The sequence below is a fragment of the Pelmatolapia mariae genome, linkage group LG4, assembly GCF_036321145.2.
Source record: "Pelmatolapia mariae isolate MD_Pm_ZW linkage group LG4, Pm_UMD_F_2, whole genome shotgun sequence".
In the NCBI taxonomy this organism is placed as follows: domain Eukaryota; kingdom Metazoa; phylum Chordata; class Actinopteri; order Cichliformes; family Cichlidae; genus Pelmatolapia; species Pelmatolapia mariae.
In genome coordinates, this window is record NC_086230.1 from 24,615,170 (window position 1) to 24,633,375 (window position 18,206).

At 40.0% G+C, this 18,206-nt stretch overlaps 1 protein-coding gene across 1 annotated transcript in view; it reads left to right on the plus strand.

The window, feature by feature from the left end:
• Positions 1–17,987, plus strand: part of col5a3a (collagen, type V, alpha 3a) — a 44,646-nt gene extending 26,659 nt beyond the window's left edge. The window contains exons 27-67 of the mRNA XM_063472084.1: positions 223–276; positions 755–799; positions 937–990; positions 1,096–1,203; positions 1,645–1,698; positions 2,040–2,093; positions 2,212–2,256; positions 2,471–2,524; positions 2,824–2,868; positions 2,983–3,036; positions 3,145–3,198; positions 3,332–3,385; positions 3,502–3,609; positions 3,868–3,957; positions 4,178–4,231; positions 4,428–4,535; positions 4,847–4,954; positions 5,040–5,093; positions 5,252–5,305; positions 5,406–5,513; positions 5,614–5,667; positions 8,983–9,036; positions 10,654–10,707; positions 10,835–10,888; positions 10,998–11,105; positions 11,213–11,266; positions 11,372–11,425; positions 11,576–11,629; positions 11,731–11,784; positions 11,880–11,987; positions 12,101–12,154; positions 12,277–12,330; positions 12,419–12,526; positions 12,612–12,665; positions 13,119–13,154; positions 13,611–13,664; positions 13,760–14,060; positions 14,279–14,391; positions 14,518–14,586; positions 15,341–15,574; positions 15,807–17,987. Coding sequence (XP_063328154.1) covers positions 223–276; positions 755–799; positions 937–990; positions 1,096–1,203; positions 1,645–1,698; positions 2,040–2,093; positions 2,212–2,256; positions 2,471–2,524; positions 2,824–2,868; positions 2,983–3,036; positions 3,145–3,198; positions 3,332–3,385; positions 3,502–3,609; positions 3,868–3,957; positions 4,178–4,231; positions 4,428–4,535; positions 4,847–4,954; positions 5,040–5,093; positions 5,252–5,305; positions 5,406–5,513; positions 5,614–5,667; positions 8,983–9,036; positions 10,654–10,707; positions 10,835–10,888; positions 10,998–11,105; positions 11,213–11,266; positions 11,372–11,425; positions 11,576–11,629; positions 11,731–11,784; positions 11,880–11,987; positions 12,101–12,154; positions 12,277–12,330; positions 12,419–12,526; positions 12,612–12,665; positions 13,119–13,154; positions 13,611–13,664; positions 13,760–14,060; positions 14,279–14,391; positions 14,518–14,586; positions 15,341–15,574; positions 15,807–15,953 — 3,231 coding nt within the window. The 3' untranslated portion in view covers positions 15,954–17,987. The remainder of the gene's footprint in view (positions 1–222; positions 277–754; positions 800–936; positions 991–1,095; positions 1,204–1,644; positions 1,699–2,039; positions 2,094–2,211; positions 2,257–2,470; positions 2,525–2,823; positions 2,869–2,982; positions 3,037–3,144; positions 3,199–3,331; positions 3,386–3,501; positions 3,610–3,867; positions 3,958–4,177; positions 4,232–4,427; positions 4,536–4,846; positions 4,955–5,039; positions 5,094–5,251; positions 5,306–5,405; positions 5,514–5,613; positions 5,668–8,982; positions 9,037–10,653; positions 10,708–10,834; positions 10,889–10,997; positions 11,106–11,212; positions 11,267–11,371; positions 11,426–11,575; positions 11,630–11,730; positions 11,785–11,879; positions 11,988–12,100; positions 12,155–12,276; positions 12,331–12,418; positions 12,527–12,611; positions 12,666–13,118; positions 13,155–13,610; positions 13,665–13,759; positions 14,061–14,278; positions 14,392–14,517; positions 14,587–15,340; positions 15,575–15,806) is intronic.
• The last annotated feature ends 219 nt before the right edge of the window (positions 17,988–18,206 follow it).

Genomic DNA, 18,206 nt, shown 5'->3' on the forward strand with positions numbered 1-18,206 from the left:
TCTTGTATCCCAACAATGCCATCTTTATTATAAAAAAGCCTAAGTCCATTAGTGTAAGCAGCATGCACTCAGATTCATCTGCTTGTCTTGTTTCCTTTTTGTCTGACAAGAGAAAAAGTCACTGAGTACAATGTTTATCCATATCTAATAGGAGAATTGCCTCTTTGCTGGCTGCTTCTTATTTTAAAAAAAGTACTATAATAATGTTATTTTTTCACGTAGGGTTTACCAGGGGCTCAGGGACCAGTTGGTTACCCAGGGATTCGGGGAGTAAAGGTGAGACAATGATGGACAAGCTATGTGAGTCTATGATTGACAGGTGACACATGGAGGGAGAGCACCTCAGTTCTCAAGGGGACTGCCAATAGCCAAATGAGAAGCATTTGATGGATAGAACAAATGTTACATACAGTAGTAAAGTAGTCCATTTTGACTGACTATGCTTTTGAAAGAGTGGAATAAAATATGAAGTTGTCATAGTGAGGCTTTCTGCTTGGGTTTGGGTTTGTTAAATCTTCTAGGGGGAAGCCCTTGTTGGATTTTTTTACCATGAAATGAATGTAATGCTAATAACTGCTGGAAAATGGATAAATTTTATGTAAAGAGAAAATCAATACAGATTTACAGTTGTCTTATTTTAAGTTGATTTATTTCTGATAATACAGGTGAGTTGCATAATATATAAAGTCCAGGGTTTTTTTCTTGAATGTTGGTTTCTTAGTTTTCTTAAACTGGATGTTTCTGTTTTTCAAAGGGAGCAGATGGAGTTCGAGGTCTAAAGGGGAGCAAAGGAGAGAAAGTGAGTGACATAGATTGTGAACTTCTCTTTTTCTGCTAGTGCCCAAACAATGGATTGCGACTATAAGGACACTTGACAAATTGTATCGTTATAATGGTGTTTAAGTCCAGTTATTACCACTTCACAATGAATGACAGGGAGAAGATGGCTTCCCTGGGTTCAAGGGTGACATGGGTGTCAAGGGAGACATGGTGAGAGTGACATCTAATAACAAGCCTCTATGTTGTTTTCTCTTAGTTATTGTCTTTTGACTAAGATACATTTTTCTTACTTGCTTTCTGCTGGGTGATAAATAGGGTGATAATGGAGCTCCTGGTCCTCGTGGAGAAGATGGACCAGAGGGATCAAAGGGTCAAGCTGGACCCATGGGAGATACTGGTGCTTCAGGGATATCTGGCGAGAAGGTGGAGCTATTAAAAAAAACAAAAAAAACCCCAAACATTTTTCTTCAAGATAGACTGCCAAAGAAGAAAACTTGTATCTAACTGAGCAGCGAAGTTATGTATTAGTTTTGCTTAGTTTTCAGTTATTTAATGACAAAGCTTTCCTATAAAATCACAGTTTAAAATTTCACAAAAATACTGAACATATGGATTTTAATGGCCTTACATTTATTACGACGGATTATACGCCAGTCCTGAGGCGAAATTGCCACTGCACCGGTGTGCATGTATTAGCTATTAATCTTTATGTCGTCACTTTATGCAGTAATACAGACATTTCTTGCTGGTTTGGCACAATAATAGTGTGCAGTACATTATAAATATCTTGACTGGTTATGGGTTTTTCTATTTAATACTTGCCTTATTTCTTCCTTCTCTATTTTTTGTCTTTTCTCTCTCCAGGGTAACCTTGGTGTGCCCGGTTTGCCAGGATACCCAGGAAGACAAGGTCCTAAGGTGATTTAGTGTTGATGGGCTATTATGATCAGTTAATGTATCCCCTGGTCCTTTATCAGAGCTTTAAGAAGAAAGATGTGTGTCACTGGCTGGACTGTTTCCTGTCTGATTAAAAATAAAGGATGATGAATAGCATATTAAAAAAGGCTATTTTATTTATAGTTCATTAGTGACATCAATTCATTACATGTTGATGAATGGTGTGTTTAAGGCTGTGTTGAGCTCATGGATTAGATTTGCTTTAATTTGATACAGTAGTTAATTATAAGTTAATGAGACATTAGGGGTGATGTCTGATAAATGGAGGGCTGAGGCTGATTAACCTCTACTTGTGTCTCCAGGGATCACTTGGCTTCCCTGGTGTGGCCGGGGTCCCAGGAGAGAAAGGACGAAGGGTGAGAGCTATATGAACATTTTAGTACACATTACATTCTGACTTTCACACGATATGCATTTACATTTATTATGTAGCGGATATGTACTGATGAATATTTGTTACCCTTTACAATGCAGGGCCCAGCTGGTCAGCAAGGCACCGGTGGGCAAAGAGGTCCTACTGTGAGTACAGCTTTAGGTGCCCTGCCTACACACCGTTTTATTTTAATATAGAAACCCAAGTATACTCAGTCTAATTATATGTGGTATATCAATGTGATAACTTGTGACTCACACGGTTACATCACCACAATGTTTTCATATTACAACATATTTGTCTTCCACCTCCTGATAATTTATCAAGGTGCTAATAAGCCTGCTGTTTGTTTTCCAATAGGGAGCCCGTGGGGGAAGAGGAGGAAAGGGACCAACTGGAAAGCCTGGAGAAAAGGTACATGTAGTGTCATAAACAAAGATTATGTCCATGCACACATTTACACACACCTGGCTAACTCATAAAGTATGGATTAATGCTTTGACAAAGTGAAAACTGGTTGTTGCTTTGCAATTCTTGATGGCAGGCCATCTGGCACGCTACTGTCTAGAAGGGGATACTTCAATTTATACTCTCACCCTCAAAGAGCAATTCGGGAAAGCTAAAGATTTGTTGGCAGTCCGAAAACTAAAAATGTTTGAGTGTCTGATTTCTAGCTATACATTCATTTGCCTTTTGCCTTTTTAATTTGTTAGGGTGCTGCTGGACAAGATGGTCCTCCAGGGTCCCCTGGAGAACAGGTAATGTTTTTAACTACTTCATAATAAATATGATACATTTAGCACCTAAATAATATTTTGTGTGTGAAATCTTGGCATCATAGCTACGTTTTGATAACCTGCCTAATTTGTTAGGGTCCTCGAGGACCACAGGGAAGACACGGTGAACCAGGACCTAAAGGGCCTAATGTGAGTGGGCTAAAATGTGTTTGTCCTTTGGTTTACTTTACCCAATATTTATATTGACCTTTGATGATTTGTTTATAATAGTCATATCAGAAAATTCTTCTTTTGCAGGGTCCACCTGGAAAGGATGGAATACCAGGCCATCCAGGTCAGAGGGGAGAACCAGTGAGTCACTTTTGATCTACTGTAAACAACTGATAAAAACACAATGCCTTTTGATAATCAATCATCATATAAAATGATCAGCTCCCCTCAGTTGTGATAGAGGGTCACAGCTATCACTTTTCTTTTTCTGTAGGGCTTCCAAGGAAAGAATGGGCCCCCAGGCCCCCCGGGTGTGGTTGGACCACAGGTAAGAAAATCAACAATTTTTAATTCAATTTTTAATAAACTGGTTGTTTTTCACAAATGACATCTACAATAACTAACTACCATCTGCTATGTGCTGTATGCTATGGTTGCTTTTAGGGCAAATCTGGTGAGACAGGACCAACAGGAGATAGAGGCCATCCAGGTGCACCAGGGCCACCAGGTGAGCATGGTTTACCAGGAACTGCCGGAAAAGAGGGTGCCAAGGTGAGTACTTTTCATCATGATGTTCGGCTCATAATCACCTACCAGTATTGCCTTATCACTGTTATATTAGATAAAGCCCAAAGACTCTCTCAGCACTGCCAGAATATCTCTTCGATCTCATCCTGTCCTCTAATTTTCTAATAAACAACACATGAAACCAGACAGTTTCGAGTGTATGATGGCCTATAAGTGATAAATGTTCTTCCTTGGTGTGACTGTCTGGTTGGTATATGAAGTCCAATTATTTGCTCTTTCTAGGGAGACCCAGGTCCATCAGGTGCCCCTGGGAAGAGTGGCCCTGTTGGGCTTAAAGGCTTCAGAGGGAGCAGAGGGACGCCTGGCCAAACAGTAACAAAAATTTTCATATACCTAATATCTATACTGTGCTGACTGCTAACAGCAATTGATAAGTCAGGTTTTTGCGCTGAATTAGAGTACTTACATTTACTATAGGTACTCTAATTCATGTGATTGCCATTAGATCCCAAGTTAAGAATTTTGCAAATTAAAGGTGTAAAAAGATTTGTTGTCCCAGGATTGTGAAGGCTGTTTGTTTCTGTGTCTCCAGGGTCCTGCAGGTCTGAAGGGAGGAGAAGGCCTACCTGGTGTCGCTGGACCTATTGTACGTCTAATTTGTTGAAATTGCTTTCCCATCCTATTCTCTGTTCCATTTTCTGCCGCTATGTTTTATAGAATGCTAGGACATATGAAGCAGGAGGCTGTTTCCATGGTGACCAGTGATCGTGACCGTTGCGTTAAATAAAATAGTGAATCATGTGATATAGTTTTCTCACCTCGCTATCTCTTCTTATTTCCAGGGTTCCACTGGAGAGAGGGGTCCCGCTGGGCCGGCTGGCGCTATTGGCCAGCCAGGACGCCCTGGCGGCGTTGGTCCTGCTGGGCCGATGGGAGAGAAAGGCGAGCCAGTAAGATTTGGAACATTGCTAATTTTGTTTCTTACGCAACAATGTCCACTAACACGTATGGTACAATCACCTCCCACCACTGGGTAATAAGCAACGTGTGCTCTCACTTTGGAATGTGATATTATGAGCCAGAGAGCAGGAGAAAGGTAAAGAAGACAGTGAGAGGATATATAAGTGTGATCATGTCTGCTTTCCTGAAAGTGGGTTTTTTCTCTAGTGTGACACATTAATCAATGTGTCGTGTTGCTTAATGAGAATAACAGTTATAATATATAATATAGATATATGCTGTTTTGCTATCTGTTTGCTAGGGAGAGAAAGGACCTCCAGGGCCAGCTGGGCGTGATGGAGAACTGGGACCAAGAGGGCTGCCAGGGGCTGCAGGACCTCCTGGGCCTCCAGGGGAGGATGGAGACAAGGTGTAGTGAACAGCTAACATTTGCAACCTTTGTTCTTGCTGATTTTTGGACTTAGTTTTTCATGTGTTTGCACTTACCTTGATAGGGAGAAACAGGAGTACCAGGCCAGAAGGGTAGCAAAGGAGACAAAGGGGAAGCTGTGAGTATGAGTTTTTAAGTATAAGCATGACTGTGAATCACCAGGAGGTGGGGGATAAAGGGTTATGAATGATTTGTCCTATTTTAGAAAGCCTGAGCCTTTAATCGTGTTCTTCCATCAGTAAATATGTATTGAACTATCAGTCCGCTCCTTTATAGGGACCCCCAGGACCTGTTGGAATTCAAGGACCTGTGGGTCAGCCAGGACTGCCGGTATGTGCCACAATTTAAAAACAATAAAAAAACCCATAAAGGTTGGCTTGAACTGTGCAATTGTGCAATGCGGACTTGTCTGTGTCTGTGTTTGTTTTAGGGTGCAGATGGTGAACCAGGTCCTCGTGGGCAGCAGGGCATGAATGGGGCAAAAGGAGATGAAGGACCTAGAGGCTTTAAGGGAGGATCTGGTCCTTCTGGACTACAGGTAAAAAAAAAGCACTGAATTTCAAGAGTGACTATGTCTCCATATTTATAATAGAGTATTTCCTTTCCCTTCTCATGCCTATCACTATACTTCTTTGTAGGGAATGCCAGGACCACCAGGGGAGAAAGGAGAGAGTGGGCATGTTGGCTCAATGGTGAATACTGCGCAGCAATCTCAGCACATACATCATTCATCTCATGTCCATTATGGTCCACTGCTGCTTTCAGGTTGCTTCTGACTCATCACTTCTCTGAGATCTTACATCATTATCTTTTTGACTACCCATAATCTTTTTCAATATTAAACACTATTTCTCACTTCATCTAAAAACCTTTAAATATGTTTCTTTAATTTTTTCCACTTTATCAAGAACAGTTTAATCTCTTTGAAATTCAAACATGTATGTATTTAGTAATGGGAAACAATTATTTACAAGAAAGATATTAGACCATAGGATCCGTAGCCTTTGCAAATAGTGTGTAAATTTATACTTTACACATTTACATGATATACATTTTTGTTCATGATGAGGAAATTGGGCATTACAGTGGTGCAGTGGTTATCACTGTCGCCTCACAGCAAGAAGGTTTGAATCCTAGTGCAAAGACATGCAGTTAGCTGAGTTATATTATTTGGTGATTTTAAATTGGCTGTAGGTGTGAGTGCAAATTTCAGGCTGTCTAGCATGTCCAGCGTGTAACCCTCATCTCGTCCTATGACAGCTGGGATAGGCTTCAGCCCCACTCTAGCCCCGAGTTGGATAAGTGGAGGAAAATGGTCTTATTAGCATTATTATGTGTGAGATTATAGAAGTTATTGCCCAGCTCATACAAATGAAACTGCTTTTTCTTGGTCCCAGCGTTCCTTTTGACTTATTACTTTTGCATTTTCTCGCAGAACAACAAATACTATCCCCTTTCTGTGGGACTAAAAGGAGATGGAAAGACAAAGCTGGCAAGATTAGAATAATTCATTAAAAAATGCACCACTATTTAGTTCATTATGTTTTGTTACAATTTCTGTTTCTGGATAGATATACACAGCTGCACAAAAATAATAGAATAGCTATGAGTATGATAGTTTTCTCCAGGACAATAAACATAAAAAGAATTAAAGAAAGAATAAGTGATGAAATTCAGTTAGTGTATAATAGAATATGCCTTTATTTTAGAGAGATAGCTCCAATGAAAAGATGTAATAGCTAAATGTTATTTTAGGATATACATTTTTTCTTTAAATTGCTTATTATGGAAAAAAAAAAGACTTCTAATGAGACAACAAAGGAGGCAAAATTGTTTTATTTTTAAGATTCTGGTGTTTGTATTGCACAGTTTTAAGGTATCTGCAGTCAATAGTTGGTACACAGACGCCCCACCTGAGCTTTAATTAGTACTACCTATTTAGTTCATTAGCGCCAGCTGTGCTGAATCTGCTGCTGCGGTTTAAACTTGTGAGTCACCCTTTCCTCTGCCGATAATCATTAACATTTACTACCCCGAAACTGTGGGATGTGTTGTTGAGTGGGGCTGGTTTTTCTGAGGTCAGTGATTAGTGCTGATATTTTTACAAAGAGGTAAGACTGATGTCCAAAGAAAATCCAGTCTTGGCTTTTCCAGTTTATTGTGAGCCAAATGCACACAAATTAAAGAGGAGTCAACTACATCCTGAAATAAGGCTGTTCTGTCAAAACTTGTGTAGGTTTTCTGTGGATACACTGGTATCCTTTCACTGTCGAAAGAAATGCACATTAGATTAAGTGGTGATTCTAAATTGGTTTTATTTATGGATGTGAGTGGGAATCACTGTATGTGTCCCTGCAATGGACTGGCAACCTTCCTAGGATGTACAACACCTCCTGGCCAGTGATAGCTGAGCTCCAGCTGCTCTGAGACCTCATGTGGATAAGTGCTTAAGAAAATGGCTCCAGCAGTGTTCCCCTTAAAACATGCTTGAAAACAGTAATAACTGACAAATTCCACCTTGGAGGAATTTATGAAAACCTAGCTATATTTGTGTTTTCCCAATAACAGGCATTTTGATACGCAGGCAGTGTGACTTGTCATAACAGCAAAAGCACAAGTGAAACTAATAATGTTAACTACAGTTCCGCTCCAGGTAATGATCCCAGTAAGCCGTGTCAGAGAGCCAGCATGCACAATATCATAGCGAGCAAAAGATTTTAGTAAAGACATATCACAGCAGTGACATAATGACATGCTTAACAAATGAGCAATCCTTAAGACTTCTTATAGTCCCTCATTATCTCCATAGCAGTCAATGTTCTGCTGACAGGTCAGTCATTAAAATCTGGCATGTAAATTTGGGCATTTTGTTATATTTTATAAATAATTATTATTAGTAGAAAGAAAGCTATTTAAATGCATTAACCTGTAATATCGCTACATCATTTTTAAGCTGTGATTTAAGGCCAAGATTGAAAAGTAGTAGTACTCAATAGACCTTGGCTTCATGTGTAAGAAAGATTATCCCAGTTAATGAATAGGTCATTCTGTATGTGAAAGAAAGAAATAAGATAAATAAAAACAGAAAAAGAAGCAGTGACAGAAAGGAGGCAGTGGAGCAATGGAGTGGAAGGAAGAGGCGGGGCTCTTATTGTGAGCAGGAAGACGGTGTGACAGCTGCTAATCAGATTAGCCTCAGCCTTGGCTGTCTAATGAGCATCCTCCTTTGTGACAGTCATCTCACAACGCTGTCAGCCATGAACACACGCTCAACAAGATTCTCTATAGCCCCTCTTCTCCACAGCCAGATTAGGGAGGGAATGCATTAAAATGGAACCAAAACAAGAGAGAGGGAGAGAAGAGAGATGCTGAGGACTCAGTGGGGAAGTTTCATTCATGTGTGAGTGCCGCGGATCACAGAATTCTTCCCCCTAATGCTGAAGTATTTCTCCACCAGAAGGATATGTGTTTCCTCTAGTCCCACACAGTCTCTCTCTGGGCAGATTGTCTGTCTTTCTGTTTCAGTGTCTTTACAACACAAGGTTCCCTCCAAGACTTCAGAGTGATTCAGAGCGCGGCTCAGCATCTACTCAACTGAAACTGAAGCCGAGCACATTTAGGATTAATTGCTTGGCGCTCTCTTGAGCAACACAGAAGAGTCAAATCACATGCTGTCCCTGGTTTGAAGAATATGGTCTTGCACATCACAGGATAGAGGTTTCTTATTAATAAGAGAGAATATGAGAGAGGATGTTTGGGGAATTTGAGAACGAATCGGAGCCTGTGTCATACTGAGGATAACTGTCTGACCTGTGTGGATGTCTTCATCGTGTCACTACGATAGCAATCATAGATACTTAGTTCCATTTCATAAACAATTCAATATGGACTTTAATTTAAAAGCACTAGCTAATGCACTACTTACATTCAGTTACATTCAGCTGCATTTCTGTTGTTATTATTATCATTATAATTTTTAGTGAAACATGTCATTTCTGTCTTCACAGGGGCCTCCAGGACAGCCGGGTCCACGCGGTCCTCAAGGGCCAATTGGGGGAGAGGTAGTTTTTTCATTTTTTAAAATATCTTTTTTAATTACATACCTAGATATAAATACTGCACTATTATACTACATTTGTTACAAAGGTAGTTTCAATAAACATAAAGAGACAACTATACATGTACAAAAAGTAAAATAATTAAAAATTAAGTAATAATTTCTACAAGTTCTATCACTTGCCCACAGTCTTGAAAAATCTCAAAGCACTCATTGTGGAGCATGATATAAATTCATTTTTATTTCATCTAAACTGATTTTAATGTCAGAGGCGTTTTCTCCTGAAAGTTGAAATCTTTTTTGGTTCCAAAATTCTCTGATAGATTTTCGTTCAGGACTTAGTCTTAATGTTTATGAAGCTGTTCATATGCATGCAAAACATGGACTGGAACATGCACAAAGTGAAGAAACAAGTGTTAAATTAGTTAAAACAATAAATGCACCAGCACAGTTTGCTTGATTTAGTAATGCTAATCAGCATAATCAGTATTACCAGATATTCTAATTTGCCTCTCGTGATGAATAGATGTGCATAACTTTTCATAATTACTCTGTCATATTGTACCATGATTCTTTAACTTTTCAGATCATTTTCAGAGCTTTGAAAATATTTATTCTTTGTTCTTGATCTGGTCTTTAGGAAAATTAGTCATTTAGATTTCATTAGCATTTTTGTCATTTAATACATTTTAAAAGTAGAAAGTCTGTAAATACTGAAGTAACACACACCTTGTGCAAGCATTAAAATAACAGAGACAGAGTACTATCAAAAATACCAATGTAATAGCTCGTGCGGTGAAATACAAAGCACAATGCTTTGTATTTTCCAGCCCTTCATCTATACAGTCTCTTTTCAGCACTTCCTTCCACGCTGCCTTTGAAACTTGAATTATTAAATAGAATTAGGATATAATCCCTGGGAGAGAGTTATATTTACTGCTCTATGAATCATTAAGAAGTATTAGACTATTATCCTTGAGAGGCAGTTATATTTACCTCTAGTAATGGCCGTCCCTCTACAGCCTCTCATGCCAGTCAATTATTTAGCAGTAAGTTGCAGAAAGCATGTGAGCCACACTTTTGCTTCATCACAGGAAGCTTGGAAATACAGCGGTGCAGAGGTGGTTGGATCCATAAATGGACCGGTACATGGAATAGTGGGAAAGAGTGAAATGGGGTGAGACAGCATGTGAGGAAAGCAGTTGACAGCAGGAGTTCAGTAGTAGTGCGTGGCTGTATTCAACTCCCAGGCTTGTGCACTCTACCAAAAACATGTTTTTTTCTGGGTTTGTCTCTAGACACAGGGCAAAGTACACTGACATATGTGTGTGCATAATAACATACTTGCACAAACAAACAAACCAAGTGATAGAAAGAGAGGAAATAGAATATCCACCCTCTGTGATTTAGACAATATCCACACAGCAAATCTGACAGTATTTTCTTGTGTTGTGAAAACTCTGTTCCAGTTTCTGCCTTCTGTGGGAAAACTGCTGACAAACAAACACAAAATACTGCAGAATGCTGCAAAAATTGATTTTCAAAAATCAGATGAATATTTGAAACTCGCTCTTGTTTTATGATGCTGCAGTTCAAACTGTTCTCTCTCCTCCTGCCACAGGGCCCACCTGGAATGCCTGGTGGAGTCGGACAGCCTGGACTTGTTGGAGAGAAGGTCAGCGTTTCCCATTAGTAAAGACATGTGTGTGCATATGTACATACAGTAGAATAGTAGTGGTTTGTGTGTGTGTAAACTTGAACTTGTGTGTATAGAGTGTTATCAATTTTCCCCTCACCATCAGGGTGATGATGGAGAAGCTGGAGACCCTGGACCAGCTGGAGAGCCTGGCATTGTTGTGAGTCACATTACCTTTATGCCATCTTCTGGTCTTTCTAAGTTCATTTTATCTTTCCTTAGGCTCCTTAACCTTTCAAGGATTGTCATTACATTTGCTGGTGTCTCAGGGTCCCAAAGGCGATGTGGGAGAAAAGGGGGATTCTGGTCCTTCCGGTGCAGCTGGCCCCCTTGGACCCAGAGGAACACCAGGAGAAGACGGACCCAAAGGCAACCTTGTTAGTCTCTGCGGATCAGTGACATTTTATTGCTTTCTTGCTATTAGGCCAGCTAGTCCTTTAGTGCCACATATGATGCTTTTTTAACTCACTGCTTTTGCCTGTAGGGTCCTATTGGATTCCCTGGAGATGCAGGGCCCCCTGGTGAGCCTGGCGTCAAGGTCAGAGCTAATGTTTCTATTTACTGTCGTATTCTGGGTTTTTTTTGTTGTTGTTGTTGTTGATTTTTTTTAGTCTCTATTCTTACATTACATTGATTTGTTCAGGGAGTCGATGGTACACCAGGACCTAAAGGAGATAGTGGAGATCCCGGCAAAGCAGTAAGCAGCAATGTTTCTTTTAACATAAATTTTTTATAAGATTAATTGAAATCTTGTTCATTTGTTGACACAGTGACATTAAGTAAAGGTTGCCAGTTTCTTTCCAAATGATGGGAATTTCTTTTCTTTTTTTTTCTCTTATTTCTGCAGGGACCGCCAGGGGCTTCAGGAGAGCCTGGTCCTCCAGGACCACCTGGAAGGAGGGTAATCGTAGTTTACAGTATATATATTGTATATATATTTTTTGCATGTGTTTATTTGCAGATAATACTCATGCTCATGCCATTCTCTCCTGTTCTTTTCAGGGCCATGTCGGTGCTGCAGGAACAGAAGGAAAGCAAGGCATGAAGGGAGCTAAGGTAAGCTCAAAAAACAGTGATCTCTCTGAAGAATCCTTTTTTGATCTATTTTGCTATTGATGCCTTGCTCTTGCATCTGTCTCCTGGCTCTGTAGGGGACAAGTGGAGCCCCGGGATCAGTGGGGAAGACAGGCCCAGTGGGACCCCAAGGACGGCCAGGAAGGTCTGGTCCAGAAGGATTTCGAGGCATTCCAGGTCCAGCGGTATGTATATGGATGCAAAATTGTATTTTTATTCAAAGGTGGCATAATATTGGGAAACTAAAATTGACTTTGAATAGCATACACATTGATATTTTGTGGAATTTTTTTTGCAGGGTGAACCAGGATTAAATGGACCACTAGGGCAGACTGGACCACCAGGACCAATTGTAGGATTCTTATATGTGGCTAATATTTGAATCTGTTTTCATAAAATAATGAAAACAGAATAAAATATATTTCGTACACCCTACATTACTGATGTAAATAATACATTTGACTCTGTAAACAGGGGCCACCAGGACTCCCAGGCTTAAAAGGAGATCCTGGAAGCAAGGGCGATAAAGTGAGTGTTTAGCTTTCGACAGAGAGGCCATTGTGCACCAGTCTAAATACAATGACACAGTGATGATGAACCATGTCTCTATTTGCAGGGTCATGGTGGGCTGATTGGTCTAATTGGCCCCCCAGGAGAACCAGGTGAGAAAGGAGACAGAGGCCTGCCAGGAAACCAGGGTGCACAAGGATCCAAAGGAGATCAGGTATATATGGTTGCAGCAAGGAACACCAATACATGCAGAACGTCAGTCTACAAACAAGATATGATAAATCTTTGCTTATATCCAGGGTATGAACGGTCCTCCTGGACCCACTGGCCCACCAGGACCACCTGGACTCGCAGTAAGTGTTACACAGCAACCCTTAAGACAGTGTGCTCTTTTTCATCTACTGCATGCATGTATAAATAATCGTTTTGAGCGCCCATACATGGTGGATCCTTAGATTTTGCTAAGGCCAATACATTAGTATTTGCATGTGCATTTGTATGCAGCTATGTCAGTAAATTTTGTCTTGTTTATACTTTTTCATAAAATAATTTCCAACAAATTAATGTAAAACAACTTCAACAAGCTTGAAATGCACAAATAATAAATAATAACTTATTATGACCCAACATAGCAGCTGGCTTGCAGATTATTGTTGCTATTGAGAAGGTGCCTGAATTTTCGGTGGATGTCTGATTAGTATTTTGCAGTGCTTTCTTGAGTAATTAGATCATTTTCTAATCTTTAATAGCTGCTAAAAATTTGTGTATGTTTTTAGTACTAACATACTCATCATCTCCTCTTTTAGGGTGCAGCTGGCCAGAAAGGATCGAAGGGAGAAACGGTGAGTTAAGTAATTTCTCTTATTTATACATTGCTCTTCCTGTGTTCACACCTCTGCTTCGTAAGCAGCTGCTGGGAACATATGCTGGGGAAGAGAGAGAAAGTACCTTTGTTGGCTTAAATGTACCATGCTTCATAATCATAATACTCTGCTGTGTTTACGGCATGTCTTTGGAACTAAAAGCCTGCCGCACAGTCATGCTTGCCTTGTGTCTGATTTTTCCATTGGGCCTATTTAATAGGATGTGGCTCTGGTTTGTGTGATGTTATGAAAACTACTATAGTGTGTCTTGAGAGTGAAGGCTTTGACCACAGCGTGCTGATGCACACAGCTGGATAATCCTTTAAAGCGGCATCCATATCTGGCCGGATAATGTCAGAATTTAGCCTAGAGGCACTAGAGAGGCTACAGGTGAGACGTGATTGACATAAAGTTTTGTCCCCTTCTATTTCCCAGGGTGTCGTTGGTCCCAGAGGAGATCCGGGTCCTGCTGGCCCCCCAGGACCTCCAGTGAGTACCTGCAATAATCCACTTTGTGACCTCAGTTCTGGTTTTATCCTTTCTTTTTATTTGACCCCTTTTTCACATCTCTGTGTTTCCCTTAGGGACCACCTGCAACAATCATTGAGCCCCTTCCTATCATGGAAGGCAGGCGGAAGAGACGAAGGCACTCGGAACGGACAAGAAGAGCACCCCCACCTAGGGATGACAATATAGAGTTGGACATGGAGGAGCCCCTCCAAGGAGACCAGCCTCTGGAGGAAGTTGAAGGAATGGAAGAAGTGTTTGCCACCCTGTCTTCTATGAAAAACGAAGTGGAGCACATGAGACGGCCTCTTGGAACCTTTGAGAGCCCTGCTCGGACATGCAAAGAGCTCATGATGGTTCAGCCGAACTACAAAGATGGTTAGCAAGAAATATGCTTAGTAATTAATGCTTCTTTCACCACTTGCTGCCAACAAATATTTAATCAGAAATCTACTTCAAGGAAAAGTGATGTGCATCTTCTTTAACCCTCACCCTTTTAAGTCAAGATGCTGCTCACCATTTTGTTACCTTAGTTGTTTTCATTATATCAGCATTTGGTGTAATTGATTGATGCCATTATTCTGTGGGTTTTGTAGGTGACTACTGGATAGATCCTAACCAGGGGTGTAACAGAGACTCCATCAAGGTGTTCTGTAATTTCACTGCTGATGGACAGACCTGTCTCTTCCCTGACAAAAAGGCGGAGATGGTGAGTCTCCAATCTCTTGATAGAAGTCTTTGAAATGCACAAAGCAGACAACAAATTGCTCACTATATCCCTTGATCCTTATAAGTTTGCACTACAAACAGTATTTCTGCTCCTCTTTGTATCTAGGTGAAATTAGCAGCATGGAACAAAGAGAAACCAGGAAGCTGGTACAGCCAATTCAGGAAAGGCAAGCAGGTACAACAAAAATAAATATATAATTAAACCTAACCAACCCCACCTCCTAGCATTAATCTCAAGCAGTTCCAAATGCCAGGCAGTTCTTTTCAGGTAAACTACTTATCCGAACTACTGTTAGGTAATTTACCTGAGTGATACTGTTTATGTTCATGTTTTACATGAACATAATCTGTAGATGTACGTTTGTGTGTCCATCCAAGTGCACCTGGTTGCAAACATATTTATGTGCTTCTCTGTAAATGTCTTTACTGTGTAATTTTGTAATAATTTAGTAGATCACATGCAATGACATAGCTAATATGATATTGCCAGCCTTTGATTTCAGCAGTCAGAATGACTCACACAGTCACTGGCAGCTGTGTCTCATTGACTAGTATTCGTGGTCTCTCATGTGCACCTATTTAGAGGTCTCATAACCCTCTCAGATAATCACAGAGCTGCCAGTTGTAATTCACTGACTCATTCACACCAGGTCATTGGAATAGATTATTTTTTTCCTTCCCTTAATTCCATTGCTTTCTAATTTTCCTTTACTGTCATTTTCACCCTTGCACATGTAAATGCCTTTATTATAATTTGAAATTATTTAATAACAGGTTATTTTTTGCTGTCTTAATCTCAGTGAGGTGTAGCCTTATTGTTGGGGTGAAAGTGGAGGGTTCCGTGTACTCTGTGAGATATGAGTGATGTTTTGAACATTTTTTTTTTTGCTTAGCTTGGACAATAATACCTGTGTATCTGTGGCATTCAGTTCTCCTACAATGACAGAGATGGGAACCCTGTTCATGTAGTTCAGCTGACCTTCCTGAAACTACTAAGTGCCACGGCCAAGCAGTCCTTCACTTATAACTGCCAGAACTCAGCAGGCTGGTTTGACAGCACTTCCCTCTCCTACCAGCATGCCCTCCGCTTCCGGGGGAGCAACGATGAGGAGCTGACACAAGCCAAAAGCCCTTTCATCAATGCAGTGCATGATGGATGCCAGGTCAGTGCAGTGACAGTGCCAGGGAAAGGGACTAGCTGCACAAATGGGAATTAACCTTAATGAAGCTAATGTGTTTGTCAATTGTGTTGCTGTTGTCGGCTAGTGTTTGATTCAGTACATGGGTGACTATCAAATCAGTGACTTGAATTAGGATTAAGAGGGAAGTGGAGAGAGGTAGTAGTCGATTTAAGCAGAGCAAATTCCATTAATTGCTTTCATTCTTCTCTTTCAGCTTCGCAAAGGTCAGGAAAAGACTGTCTTAGAGATTGACTCACCCTCAGCAGAATTACTTCCTATTATAGATGTTGCTCCGGCAGACTTTGGCGGCAGCAACCAGAAGTTTGGATTCCAAGTTGGAAAAGTATGCTTCAATGGTTAATGCCTTGGCAACGACAAACCCATACAAAGGCCTGCGCAGCAAGTTTTCAGCAAGAGAAACTAGGCTTTAACTGCTGCCCCAAACATATTTATTATGTTATGATCCTGTATGTGGTGGGTTTTATTTAAGACTCTTCAACAGCCAATGACATGGTTTCTATGGCTTTCCAGCAGCGGGAATAATAGTAAGAAAGAAGATATGCAACAATGAGAACAAAGCACGTTTACCAAAGGGAATTATTTCAGTTAAATATATTTAATTTGTTCTTGTTTCTTTGTTTTTTTCTCATTGTTTCACTATGCTGTAAATGATCCTCTAGAATTTCAAGGACTATGCCACTTGACCATGACCACTTACATAAACAAGATGGATCTCTCCAATCACACAAAGGAATAGTCTGTCTTTTACTGGTAATGATCACTTCAGTGGTGCTTCGTATCTCATGTTTAACAAAGACTGAGACTGAAAAAAGTCAGAGATGTTGCCATTCTTGCATGCTTGGATTTTACTCTAATGACAATTGCATAGCAGTTGTGAACTAGCCTTGCATATTAATTACACAGAAGCACTATAATTAATTTCTTGTGTGCAGGAATGATAAATTATCCTTTTTACCCTTCAACTGCAGTTTGCTCAGTGAATTACCTTGATTTGTATTCATTTAGTGTAGCTAGTTATTGAACCCGACACTTACTTGAACAAATAAGGTTGTTTCCTTGATTGGACTGCTTCTCCCGTGGGCTTGATAATACGTTTTCTGAGCCCATGTTTCTACAGACCAGAGTAGTGTGTAAGTCATCGTAATATTGTCCCTACTGTGGTATACTGTATACTTGCTGTGGCATACCTCAATACCTGGATTGAGGTTATTTTAAGGCAAGAATTGAGAATATGCTGTTTAAATGCTCTCTAGTCTGAACTGCAGTCCTTCAAACCACAAGACATTTCATGCTTCTCTTAAAGGCATTTTAGAATTGCTGACACAACCTGTTTTCATTTTTCTGCCCTGCTCAGAGGTTTTTGTTTCTCTGTATTGTTCATATCTTGCTATCTGAACAAAGTACATTGCTGTTCACTTGGAACAATTTGCTCTTCAGTGGTGCTAAAGACGATTTTGTTATTTTTGTGTCACTATGTTGTTTGTTTGTATCTTTGGGCAGGATTATAGGACTAGAGAGTGAGAGGGTTACTGCTCTTTCAGCAGCATGAACCATCCTCAGAGGATGGGGACTAGTGTCCTGTTTTTTGCACATCTTCTGGCCAATTTCACAGGGCCTGTAAGAGGAGGTTAGGAACAACACTGTGGTCGATTGCTTTAAAGGGAAAAACCAGCTTTAAACCAAATTTATATTTTTTCTATTACAGTTAGATAGCAGCTTAATAGCCCCTAAAGTAGAAATTATAACATCAAAACTGGAGTTAATAATGTTGCAGAAGTAGATCCATCATACATTTTCCGTGGAGATTTTTTTTTTTCAAAATCCTTTTTATTGTAGAGCTATGCATCAGAGATTGTCACGTCTCAGTAAAATTACCATGGGTGCACTTGTAGTGTCACAAGTGTAATTCCATTATTCACTGTCTGTGGAGCAGCTCTGGGATTTCGCTTTAGATAATGTTATTACTACAGTCTGTCTCTGTACGTTGGCTTAAACAGTCTTCCTTGAATTAACAAATGGAGCTGTGAAATATTACAGAAATTAGATTTCTGTGCAAGTTTTATTAGTTTTCCTTTAGCAAGTTACATTTTTTTAATCCTCCAAATACCTCCTGTAACATAATTAGTTGACTAATTGTATCTAGCATGTTTAACTTTGCAATTCGCTCTGTTTTTTTTCCTAGCATTTATACAGTGCCATCATTAACACCTCTCCTCCTGTCCCATCATGCACTGCCCCTCCTATGTATAGTGTTTGTTGTACTAATTTTATATACTGTACAGGACTTTATGAGCAATAACCTGTTGTGTGAATGAAAAACGAATGCATTTGTCAAACGTTGGTGTCCAAATAAAAACAAACAAAAAATAATTCAGATTTTTTTTATTTGTTTGTTTATTTTGTTTTGTTTTGTTTTCCTCTCCCAACCTGACAAGCAGGTTAGAACAACAGCCATGATTACATGTCACTGTCTGCAATGTCTGGTCAAAGTTTAATAGATAAGACATGCTCTTCAATACAAACTAGTTCTGCAACATTCGCCTAACAAGCATTCAGTCGGAATCCTCACAGAGAAGATGCAATCTACTCTGAT